Below are 13,262 nucleotides of genomic sequence, written 5' to 3'. Positions count from 1 at the left end.
AAATCGTAGCTGCTTATGTAGTAGAATTTCTGACCTTTGAACTATATTTCGTGTCTATTGAGAGTGTCTGCTCATTTCGTTTCTCTTCAATTCTGGCCAAAGTTGAATATGAAGTCGTGCCAACCTGTCTACAAGATGTTTTGATTGTTGTGGGAAGCAGATCAGAATCATATCCATATTTAAGTGTTACTTCTTTCTAAACTCCTATAGTCATATAAAGAATAGCTAGTATTCTTCCTTCTTTTGAGTCTCATGGTAAGGTGTCGGCCTTCTAGATTGGAATGTGTCAGAGTAGAGATAACTCGGAGTAGTCTAAACAAAGGGAGTGGGGGTGAGGGACAGAGGGAAGATCACGGGACTTCCGGGGGTTTGAGGGGAGACCGAGCTAGACCGGGCGGGGGAACGCTGGTGTGCTAGATTGGTCTCACGTTTGTCCTCTAAGCTTGGAGAATAAACCACAAAATACCAACTACTGCCTGTTGATTGAATATAAACATCAGCTTATTGCCATAAAAAGAATCTGGGAGAGACTAGCCATTTGAATTCCCCATTGGAGGAATGCTGGTCAACGCAACATTGTCTAACTATGACTAAGAGATTCGAGTTTGTTATGGAACAGACAGGTCAAAACAACAAGACCGTGACGCACAAGGAAAACAGATTGACGCGCGAAGAAACAGATAAAAATGGCCAGGAGACCAGGACTCGAGAGAGATTGCTTGATTCGTGTGTCCTCCGGAGGGCGTCTGTTTGTTTGCAGGGACAAAACAATCCAACTTATGCACTTTTGACGATGAGTAAATAAACTTGTTGTACAAAATTCACTTTTGTTGCTTTTTAAAGCTTCGGAAAATCCACTACACTAACAAACAAGAGTATGACCATAATAGAATTGCTTGTCAATGAAATTAATTACATTTAAAAATGTCATACTTGAATAACAGAAAGTTGAAATAAATGATGAAGATGAAGATTGTGAGACAGAATTGGGTTTTATTCTGAATCCAGTGAAACAGATTGGTGGTTTTAGCTGATATAAAGACTTTCAGGTGTTTATGTATGTTTATGTTTAAGTATTTGGCAGACGCTTTTATCCATAGTGACATACATAAAAAATACATATAAAACAATCACTGTAAACATGATCATTTAAGGGAAGAATGCAATATAAAATATCAATACAAAGTGTCAAGACAGAATAAACTCCACAGAGATACAGTCTATAGGTCCCTAAGATATATAGATATCTAATGTATTCATACATTGTTTATGTAGGATATACGCATGTATATATAACCTAATCATATTGTTTCTTCAATTTAAAAATAGCTAACCGTTTTTTTCCCCCTTCTCTGGGATTATATTCCCAGTTTTGATCTCGGACGTCTGGTCACTTATAGCATATAAGAATATTCTATTACTGTTAAGCAAACTATGAATAATAAAACACGCCAAAACATGTGTTTTTTCTCGTAGCTACACGTATAACGAAAAAACACGTGAAAATCAGTGGTATTCAGTGAGGTAAGATGAATTAAATGCGCTGACAGTTTATTGCTCCTGCCAAATGAATTGCACTGAGTGGAGCGGATCACCACTCCAAGATGGCGGCCCCGCGTTTCGTCAGCGCCAGTAGGCAGTAGCGCTCGATGTTGCGTCTACTTATAAGATGTCTATAGCTCTACCCTTTAGGTAACTTACCATATCACTGTGGTTGGTACTGTTGCGTCGGACCAGTTCTTCCTCCAAGAAAATCTAAGTTACTGGTGAATCCCAAGTTCTTTCAGATGACATATATGCAGAGTAAGAAGGACCATCAAGACAGAATTGGAATATTATCAAGTTTTACTAAAGCTTTAGGAGAACCACCTAGACCAGGGGTGTCCAAATTGTGGCCCGGGGGCCATTTGCGGCCCGCAGGTCATTTTTTAACGGCCATACGGCACATTTTAAAAATACGATTAAAACCATAAAAAGTGGTATAAAAGAGCTAACAGGTGAACTGTAACAAGAAAATGTTGCAATGTTTACTCTAATAACACAAAGCTGCCATGCAGGCTGTTTCTTTCTTTAAAAAATAATAATGAATCAAAATCAATGTCATTATGAATTATTGACCTATTCAAGGCTGCAATTATGTCACATTAAATATTCCACTTTGAGATATTTCTTGGGAAAATGTTGCATATTTTGTGTTTGCCATATAAAAAACTGAGCTGTTTTTTTTTTTTTAAAGAAGGGCCTAAAACGAACAAACAAAAAACATAAACAACAACAAAACTTATAATTGACGGATGGATCTGAAGTTGATCTCGAGATTATTGTGTTAAAAGTGAACCGTAAAAGAAATTTATAATTTATTTTTTTAACACTTTAATAAGTAGGACCCTTTTGGATCCCCAATAATTTTAGTATGATTTGTTTTTAAGTGTCTTTTTTTTTTTTTTTTAATAATAATGAATTGAAATCAATTATGAGTTATTGACCTTTTTAAGGCTCCAATTATTATATAATCTCAAATAGGGATGTCCGATAATGGCTTTTTGCCGATATCCGATATGCCGATATTGTCCAACTCTTTAATTACGATACCGATATCAACCGATACCGATATCAACCGATATATACAGTCGTGGAATTAACACATTATTATGCCTAATTTGGACAACCAGGTATGGTGAAGATAAGGTACTTTTTTTAAAAATGAATCAAATAAAATAAGATAAATAAATTAAAAACATTTTGTTGAATAAAAAAGAAAGTAAAACAATATAAAAACAGTTACATAGAAACTAGTAATTAATGAACATTTGTAAAATTAACTGTTAAAGGTTAGTACTATTAGTGGACCAGCAGCACGCACAATCATGTGTGCTTACGGACTGTATCCCTTGCAGACTGTATTGATATATATTGATATATAATGTAGGAACCAGAATATTAATAACAGAAAGAAACAACCCTTTTGAGTGAATGAGTGTAAATGGGGGAGGGAGGTTTTTTGGGTTGGTGCACTAATTGTCAGTGTATCTTGTGTTTTTTATGTGGATTTAATAAAAAAAACAAAAAAAACAACAAAAAAAAACGATACTGATAATAAAAAACCGATACCGATAATTTCCGATATTCCATTTTAACGCATTTATCGGCCGATAATATCGGCAGACCGATATTATCGGACATCTCTAATCTCAAATATTCCACTTGAAAATTTTATTGGATGAAAATATTGCATATTTTGTGTTTTTTACATAAAAAAACAGGGTTTTCTTTGATAAAAATAGCATACAACTTAAATCTTTAAAAACATTATATTGGCAGATAGACCTAATGTTGATCTAGAGATTTAAACCTTGAATAATAATAAAAATAATAATACTGAATAATGACACATTTTTTTTATTTTTTTGACCAAAACCCTTTGTGGTCCCCGGGGTCAATGAATGCATATTTTTTATACATATAATGTATTGGTTTTTAAAAAGAAAATTATAAAAATGGCCCCAGCTATCTTTGATTTTTCAGTGTGCGGCCCTCGGTGGAAAAAGTTTGGACACCCCTGACCTAGACATACCCCTGACATACATTCATACCTAAGTTGTTCTAACATTCAAACAGGAAGAGACAACTTCTTAAATACGCAAACAGCCCCCACCCTCTCCAGAACGGAATACAGGCTCTTTGTTCTACTACAGATAAGATATAAGGGAGTACTCCAACTCCTACATTCCAAATCTTCAAGGTAACACACACAGTTTACTTGCGGACATAAAATGAAAAAATAGAGTACAAATGGAAAAACACTAGCTGCTTTAAACATGACTATGAATAAAGAAATAACTCTTAAACGTATATATGCATTCTCCGCAATAGTCAAAGGTCCTAAACTGAGTTTCTCTGGTACCGAACCCGACTGTAGTGCTTGGCCCTAACGCCATCTTTATTGTGTGTCGTCACTCAGCTTACTGTCAACAAAAGTGCTCGCATGGCAGCCGCTGTGTGCGACCCAACGTGTGTGCGTGTCGGAGCGGGTTCTCAGGCGCTCTTTGCTCCAGGAGGGTAAGACTTACTGGAACTATTTCAACCTGAACACAAGTAATTACTTTCTTAAGCCTTGTTCACACTCATACTTGCCAACCTTGAGTCCTCCGAATTCGGGAGATGGGGGGGGGCGTTTGAGGTGGGCGGGTCCGGGGGCGGGGTTAAGGGGGGAGGAGTATATTTATAGCTAGAATTTACTGAAATTCAAGTATTTGCAAGTATACTCGTCGTCACCATGTCTCTTCTTCGTTCTTCTGCTTCGTCTCTGTTATGTTTTTGGACATTACTCATACTTGCCAACCCTCCCGTTTTTACCGGGAGACTCCCGGTATTCAGCGCCTCTCCCGATAACTTCCCGGCAGAAATTTTCTCCCGACAAACTCCCGGTATTCAGCCGGAGCTGGAGGCCACGCCCCCTCCAGCTCAATGCGGACCTGTTCTCACATCCGCTTTCCCACAATATAAACAGCTTGCCTGCCCAATGACGTCATAACTGTAGAATGATCGAGGGCGAGTTCTTGGTTTCTTATGTGGGTTTATTGTTATAAATAAATGATAAATGGGTTATACTTGTATAGCGCTTTTCTACCTTCAAGGTACTCAAAGCGCTTTGACAGTATTTCCACATTCATCCATTCACACACACATTCACACTAGGGCTGCAACAACTAATCGATTAAATCGATTAAAATCGATTATAAAAATAGTTGCCGATTAATTTAGTCATCGATTCGTTGGATATATGCTATGCGCATGCGCAGAGGCTTTTTAATTATTTTTTTTATTTTTTTTTTTTTAAATAAATTGTATAAAATATAATAATAATAATATATAATATAATATAATATAATATAATATAATATAATATAATATAATATAATATAATAATATAATATATAATAATAATAAAAATAAATATTTATAAACTGCAACATGTACAAACAGCTGAGAAACAATAATCAAAATAAGTATGGTGTCAGTATGCTGTTTTTTTTCAATAAAATACTGGAAAGGATAGAAATGTAGTTTGTCTCTTTTATCCGATTATTAATCGAAGTAATAATCGACAGATTAATCGATTATCAAATTAATCGTTAGTTGCAGCCCTAATTCACACACTGATGGCGGGAGCTGCCATGCAAGGCGCTATCCAGCAGCCATCAGGAGCAAGGGTGAAGTGTCTTGCCCAAGGACACAACGGACGTGACTAGGAAGGTAGAAGGTGGGGATTGAACCCCAGTAACCAGCAACACACCGATTGCTGGCACAGCCACTCTACCAACTTCGCCACGCCGTCCCTAGGCAGTTTCCTTAACGTCCTCCCAGCGCGGTAACAACACACAACAACAGCAGTCACGTTTAGTCTACCGTAAAGCAGTTTGTCTGCCGTAAACAGCAATGTTGTGACACTCTTAAACAGGACAATACTGCCATCTACTGGATAGCCTCCAGAACACTGAAATTCAAGTATTTATTTTATTTATATGTGTAATAAAATATATATATATATATATATATATATATATATATATATATATATATATATATATATATATATATATATGTATATATATATATATATATATATATATATATATATATATATATATGTATATATAGCTAGCTAGAATTCACTGAAAGTCAAGTATTTCATACATATGTGTATATATATATATATATATATGAAATACTTGAGTTGGTGAATTCTAGCTTAAATATATTCCCCTCTTAACCACACCCCCAACCACGCCCCCCCCCCCCCCCCCCCGCCCCCCCACCTCCCGGTATCGGAGGTCTCAAGGTTGGCAAGTATGACATTACTACGTGCCGTAGTTTTGAAGCAATGCATGATGGGAATCCGGATGTTGTGTGTCAGTGTATTAACGTGCCGGCCGGAATAAACACACGCTGTGAAATAGCTCCGTGCATGCCTACTTTATGGGTTATAGATAAACCTATGGATAACGGAGACATATATAATAGTCTCCTTTTCAGGTGAGAGACGACGCTAAAGGCAGTGCCTTTAAGGCACGCCCCCAATATTGTTGTCCGGGTGGAAATCGGGAGAAATTCGGGAGTATGTTCACACTGCCAGGCCGACATCCCATTTTTGTCAAGTCTAGATTGATTTTATGAAGTACGAACAGCCCAAAAAAAATTATAGAATCAATGTATAAATGTAATCAATACAATAAATTGGCACTTACAAACAGGGTTTATAATGCAATTCACATCCGATGTCATCCGGTTTGTTACAATGACAATCAATGCAGTTCCAAAGAGAATTGATTTACTTGCAAATGGCAACAAAGCTTCGGGTTTGATTTGATATTTTTGGTATTTTAAAATTGATGTCGAGTGGTACCTCGGTTTTTGTATGCCTTTCAGTCATGTAAAGTCATGTATGACATCATGTAAAACTATATCATACTTGCCAACCTTGAGACCTCCGATACCGGGAGGTGGGGGGTCGGGGGTGGGGGTGTGTGGTTGGGGGTGGGACTGGGGGCGTGGTTAAGAGGGGAATATATTCAAGCTAGAATTCACCAACTCAAGTATTTCATATATATATATATATATATATATATATATATATATATATATATATATATATATATATACACACTACCGTTCAAAAGTTTGGGGTCACCCAAACAATTTAGTGGAATAGCCTTCATTTCTAAGAACAAGAATAGACTGTCGAGTTTCAGATGAAAGTTCTCTTTTTCTGGCCATTTTGAGCAATTGACCCCCAAATGTGATGCTCCAGAAACTCAATCCGCTCAAAGGAAGGTCAGTTTTGTAGCTTCCGTAACGAGCTCAACTGTTTTCAGATGTGTGAACATGATTGCACAAGGGTTTTCTAATCATCAATTAGCCTTCCGAGCCAATGAGCAAACACATTGTACCATTAGAACACTGGAGTGATAGTTGCTGGAAATGGGCCTCTATACACCTATGTAGATATTGCACCAAAAACCAGACATTTGCAGCTAGAATAGTCATTTACCACATTAGCAATGTATAGAGTGTATTTCTTTCAAGTTAAGACTAGTTTAAAGTTATCTTCATTGAAAAGTACAGTGCTTTTCCTTCAAAAATAAGGACATTTCAATGTGACCCCAAACTTTTGAACGGTAGTGTATATATATATATATATATATATATATATATATATATATATATATATATATATATATATATATATATATATATATATATATATATATATATATATATATATATATACACATATGTATGAAATACTTGACTTTCAGTGAATTATAGCTATATATATATATATATATATATATATATATATATATATATATATATATATATATATATATATATACATATATATTTATTTTATTATACATATAAATAAAAGAAATACTTGAATTTCAGTGTTCTGGAGGCTATCCAGTAGATGGCAGTATTGTCCTGTTTAAGAGTGTCACAACATTGCTGTTTACAGCAGACGAACTGCTTTACGGTAGACTAAACGTGACTGCTGTTGTTGTGTGTTGTTACCGCGCTGGGAGGACGTTAATGAAACTGCCTAACAATAAACCCACATAAGAAACCAAAGAACTCGCCCTCGATCATTCTACAGTTATGACGTCATTGGGCAGGCAAGCTGTTTATATTGTGGGAAAGCGGACGTGAGAACCGGCTGTCTCCACTCAGGTCCGCATTGAGCTGGAGGGGGCGTGGCCTCCAGCTCCGGCTGAATACCGGGAGTTTGTCGGGAGAAAATCTCTGCCGGGAGGTTATCGGGAGTCTCCCGCTAAAAACGGGAGGGTTGGCAAGTATGAACTATATATTCCCTCTAAGATGTGTTTTGTGTTAATATTTTGTGTCATACGGGAAAACATTTTTCGGGTTTTGTACAATTCGATTTTCGGCCAACCGTTAGCAACAGATACATAACGAAAACCGAGGTACCACTGTACTTGATCGAGATTTGACACTTTTTGTTTTTCTCTCTTTCAAGCTGTCCACTTGAACAATCTGCCAGAAGTGTAAACAGTCAAAGGTTTGTGTGGCACTGGGGGCATCCTCCGAGCCTCCCCACCCCCGTCTCCTTCATCACATGGCTGAGGAATGAGACTCACGCTTCCGGGAGAGATGGAGGATGCCAACTCTTCAACACGTACTAACTAATAAGGCAGCTGTCGCTCCGCTATGAAAGAGCATTGTGTTAACGTCACTCATTTCATTATCATATGCTTGTATCTTGACGCTTTCATGTAGTCTATTTATTTATTTGTTTGTCGCTGGTGTCACGGTTGCATGAATCCTAATTAATTCTGAATGTTTTATGTATTTGTAAAATGCTTATTTTGGGTTATTAGGTGTAATAGCAAAATGTAGAATATCCCAGACTTATCAGTGCACCTTGTATGCACTGTATACATAATGTTTGAGCCTCATTTGTTTCATTTATTGACATTAAAGGACCCCTCTAATGTTAACAATATTGTCACTTCTTTTATAGTTCTGCACCTTAAAATGAAGGTAAAGTATCCTCCAAAATAGACACACTTGGGATTTTAGGTTTGTTTTCCAACAAGTGTCAGCACCATACTTGCCAACCTTGAGACCTCCGAATTCGGGAGATGGGGGTGCGGGGTTTGGTGGTAGCGGGGGGTGTATATTGTAGCCCGGAAGATACCCAGGATTCTGGGTATTTGTTCTGTTGTGTTTATGTTGTGTTACGGTGCGGATGTTCTCCCGAAATGTGTTTGTCATTCTTGTTTGGTGTGGGTTCACAGTGTGGCGCATATTTGTAACAGTGTTAAAGTTGTTTATACGTCCACCCTCAGTGTGACCTGTATGGCTGTTGACCAAGTATGCCTTGCAGTCACTTACGTGTGTCTGTAGAAGCCGCATACAACATGTGACTGGGCGGGCACGCTGTCTATGACGAGAAAAAGCGGACGTGACGACAAGTTGAGAGGACGCTAAAGGTAGTGCCATCATGGCACGCACTCAATATTGTTGTCCGGGTGAAAAACGGGAGAAATCCGGGAGAATGGTCGCCCCGGGAGATTTCCGGGAGGGGCACTGAAATTCGGGAGTCTCCCGGAAAAATCGGGAGGGTTGGCAAGTATGGTCAGCTCATTACGGAACACCCAATTATAGCTCCAAAATGTGGGCGAGCCTACATCAGCCTGCTGATGTCACCTTCAAAAACTGTGTTTTGGTCGCATCTTCTTCCCGGTAACAATATTTTGGCACAGAATTTGTCGTAATTATCAAATATGCCTGCCAGATTCATTGTTGCAGTTTTTTAGCAATACAACTAAAAAAGGTTGTCAGCCTGCATACTTTTCCAAATGATGGGACTATGAGAAAAGTATGGACCACTCCAGTCAAATTGGGAGGCGGGACAAAGCGAAAGGAGTGTAATACGCAGTAATCATTTTCAATGATTCTGACTTTGAAGAAGGGTTTTGGTTGTAGTTTGTATGGAAAGAATTTGAAAGACTCAAGCCCGTTATGGTTACTAAAGGGGAGGTGACGGCAACAGACACCAGGGGCGAGTATAGCTCTAAGTATTTATTATATATAGTCACTATATAATAATAATAAAACAATAATAATATAAACCAAGGAAATTGAGTGTGAACTAATTCCAAAAGTGTATGTGGTGTAAGGCTATGTGTGTAGTTAGCTGAAGTGTGTGTTACCAAGTGTTGAACGAGAGACGAGGAAGTCCAGGGGAAGAGAGAGATCAGTGTCCAAACGGGAGGTTGAGATCCAAGAGGCAGTCCGGGAAGCAGGGGGAGAAACGAGGTATGTCGAGACGCACTGTTCGACACGTGGAACAAAGGCAGACTGACCATATAACCACGACGGAGGAAAACACAGAGAGCGAAGGAAGGTTTGCATAGAGCAGGACGTGATTTACTGTACGCGAACAGAAGGTTATATTCCGGCGCCGCATGGCAGCTTTTGCAGGTTTATGAAGGCAGCTTGATCATCACAGGCAGGTGCGCTGATTGCCGGTGAATGATTGCAGCTGGCGGCCGCTGCAGGGCGAAGGCGCGTGCGGCGCGTCCCTGGATGTGCGCGGCCGTGGGCATGTCCCGAGGTGCGAAAAGCAGAGCGCAAGGATGAGGGTGCATTCCAATGCGCCCTGGCCGTGACAAAGCCAAATGCAACCCCAAAAATAAAGCACACCCTCGCGGGGAGAAAGGCCAAGTCAGAACTTGCAGAAAAACGGAGAAAGAAGAGCAGACCTGGCGCTCAAAAATGAAAAAAAACAAATAAAGGTAAGCTATGTTGATGACAATTAAGTGTTTAAAATAATAGTTTTGCATGTCTTTTTCACCACTGTCCATGCGGGGAATTGGACTCCAGTTCTGTAGATGACATCACACCAGGAGAGTGCGGGCATATTGAGTCTGGCGATGGAAAGGGGGTGTTCCAAGTACTTTGTGTCAGGTTCAAACACCAAACTATCTATTACACAAGACAAGAAGAAGGAATCAGGCAGAGACAGAGTTCAATTTTGCTCATGAGGAGAAACGTTTGGGGCTGTACACTCAGTTACAGTTTCACCCTACGCTCTAAGGTACAGTCCCACATGCTCCTCTATTTATTCGGGAGTTCCCTAGTTAACATCACTGAGGCTGCTTCTGAAGGGAGGGGTAATGCAAGCAGCCCCCAGTAGACACAATACGTGATTATTCAGAGTGGAAATGTGCCGACACTCCTGATTTCGCCCTGTCTCTGTTTTGTCTGCGTCGAGGTACTCGATGTCCGTCCTTGGCTGTCAGCAGGCAGGGTCTGGAAACAAACCGCTGATGCGAGACAACTCGCAATGGAAGATTACAAGCTGTGTGCCTTTGCACGGATAGAAAAGCACAACTTCAGCACAATTGATAATAACTATAGCAACGGCCTTTAAGAGTAAAAGTTGTGTGATAACTTATACATAATTATTCTAACATTTTGTTATCTCCCAATTACTCAAAATAGAATTGGCATTAAGGGAAATGAAGAAGAAGCTCTTTCTTGTCATTGCACAAGTACAACATTATTTCATTTTTAGCACAATCCCGGTCAAGAGCAGACACACAGTACAGGCCAAAAGTTTGGACACACCTCCTCATTCAATGTGTTTTCTTTATTTTCATGACTATTTACATTGTAGTTTCTCACATAAACTATGAATGAACACATGTGGAGTTATGTACTTAACAAAACAAGGTGAAATAAATGAAAACGTATTTTATATTCTAGTTTCTTCAAAATAGCCGCCCTTTGCTCTGATTATTTTTTTGCACACTCTTGGCATTCTCTCCATGAGCTTCAAGAGGGTAGTCACCTGAAATGGTTTTCACTTCACAGGTGTGCTTGAAACTCATGGAGAGCATGCCAAGAGTGTGCAAAGTAGTAATCAGAGAAAAGGGTGGATATTTTGAAGAAACTAGAATATAAAACATGTTTTCAGTTATTTCACCTTTTTTTTGTTAAGTACATAACTCCACATGTGTTCATTCATAGTTTTGATGTGACAATCTACAATGTAAATAGTCATGAAAATAAAGAAATTGAATGAGGAGAAGGTGTGTCCATACTTCTGGCCTCTACTGTATATTGTACAGGGAGACAAAACGGAGGGGTGAGTAAAAAAAAAGTCCATCTCAGACTGGGGCAGACTGGAGCCAAGAAAAAATTACTTGATAGCACACATAAACATGTTACGACAAAGAAACCACGAGAATTGCAAAAGGAGGGGCCAGGGGGGCCACCGGGGGCGAAGCTGCTGCTCTTTTAGCGCCACTCCAGCTGTCTATCACCCTTAGGGGGTTTATGCGGTGGTGTCCATGGGGTGTTAAGTCTGTAGGCCTGGAGTTGCTCTGCAGGAATAGAGTTCATCTCTCCAGGTGTTGTCACAGGGAAAAGGTTTGTTTCGTCTTTGCTGCGTTGTCATCAAGGGGAACCTTGAAGCAACAACCTTGTCACATCGCAGCCAGGGAAAACAACCAAGATTAGAATGGTTGTGTTTGAGCAAGCAAAATTAAATGTAAACTTTTAACTCTAATTGTCTATTTCTGGTCCTCAAATTCATCCTGCAGGGCAGACGGCATCCGATGTTATCATAAAAGTCAAAGTGTCCAGAGTTTTGCCCGCATCCTCCAATCATTTTTGGCCGGTTTGGGGTACCTTGAACGGCTGCTAGCATCTTTCAATTTGTTGATACATCAGGGCAACGCTTACTCCAATCAGCAGATGTCCTGTTATCATGATTCCGAATAGGTATCGTCAACGCCCTTGACTGAAAGGGTTGCCAGGCACTCCTCTTCTCCCAATCAATCAATCAATCAATGTTTATTTATATAGCCCTAAATCACGGGTGTCTCAAAGGGCTGCACAAGCCACAACGACATCCTCGGTTCAGATCCCACATCAGGGCAAGGAAAAACTCACAACCCAGTGGGACAATGAGAAACCCCCTCCTCCCCAGGGCGACCGGTGCAATGGACCGTCGAGTGGATCTAGCATAATATTGTGAGAGTCCAGTCCATAGTGGTGTCCAGCAACACCCGTTCCAACAGGACAGGCAGGTTTCCCCGAACCCCAAAATCCTGATGAATTCCATTGTTTAGATTTTGGAGAGGTTAGAAGACAGGATGAGACAAAGTGTCAAGAATGGCTGACACGGAGAGGGGAGGGAGTGCATACTTGCCAACCCTCCCGTTTTTTAGCGGGAGACTCCCGGTATTCAGCGCCTCTCCCGATAACCTCCCGGCAGAAATGTTCTCCCCGACAAACTCCCGGTATTCAACCGGAGCTGGAGGCCACGCCCCCTCCAGCTCAATGCGGACCTGAGTGGGGACAGCCTGTTCTCACGTCCGCTTTCCCACAATATAAACAGCTTGCCTGCCCAATGACGTCATAACTGTAGAATGATCGAGGGCGAGTTCTTGGTTTCTTATGTGGGTTTATTGTTAGGCAGTTTCATTAACGTCCTCCCAGCGCGGTAACAACACACAACAACAGCAGTCACGTTTAGTCTACCGTAAAGCAGTTCGTCTGCCGTAAACAGCAATGTTGTGACACTCTTAAACAGGACAATACTGCCATCTACTGGATAGCCTCCAGAACACTGAAATTCAAGTATTTCTTTTATTTATATGTATAATAAAATAAATATATATATATATATATAGCTAGAATTCACTGAAAGTCAAGTATTTCATACA

The 13,262-nt window shown here is 39.7% G+C and overlaps 1 protein-coding gene across 1 annotated transcript in view; it reads left to right on the top strand.

Annotated features, from left to right (window-relative positions):
- LOC133660837 (von Willebrand factor D and EGF domain-containing protein-like) overlaps positions 1 to 8,507 on the top strand; it is a 56,013-nt gene extending 47,506 nt beyond the window's left edge. The window contains exons 32-33 of the mRNA XM_062064384.1: positions 3,962 to 4,059; positions 8,039 to 8,507. Coding sequence (XP_061920368.1) covers positions 3,962 to 4,059; positions 8,039 to 8,050 — 110 coding nt within the window. The 3' untranslated portion in view covers positions 8,051 to 8,507. The remainder of the gene's footprint in view (positions 1 to 3,961; positions 4,060 to 8,038) is intronic.
- The last annotated feature ends 4,755 nt before the right edge of the window (positions 8,508 to 13,262 follow it).

This window comes from Entelurus aequoreus, linkage group LG01, assembly GCF_033978785.1.
Source record: "Entelurus aequoreus isolate RoL-2023_Sb linkage group LG01, RoL_Eaeq_v1.1, whole genome shotgun sequence".
Lineage (NCBI taxonomy): Eukaryota > Metazoa > Chordata > Actinopteri > Syngnathiformes > Syngnathidae > Entelurus > Entelurus aequoreus.
Note: the sequence above shows the minus strand (reverse complement) of the source record. Positions and strands in the feature narration are given on the sequence as shown.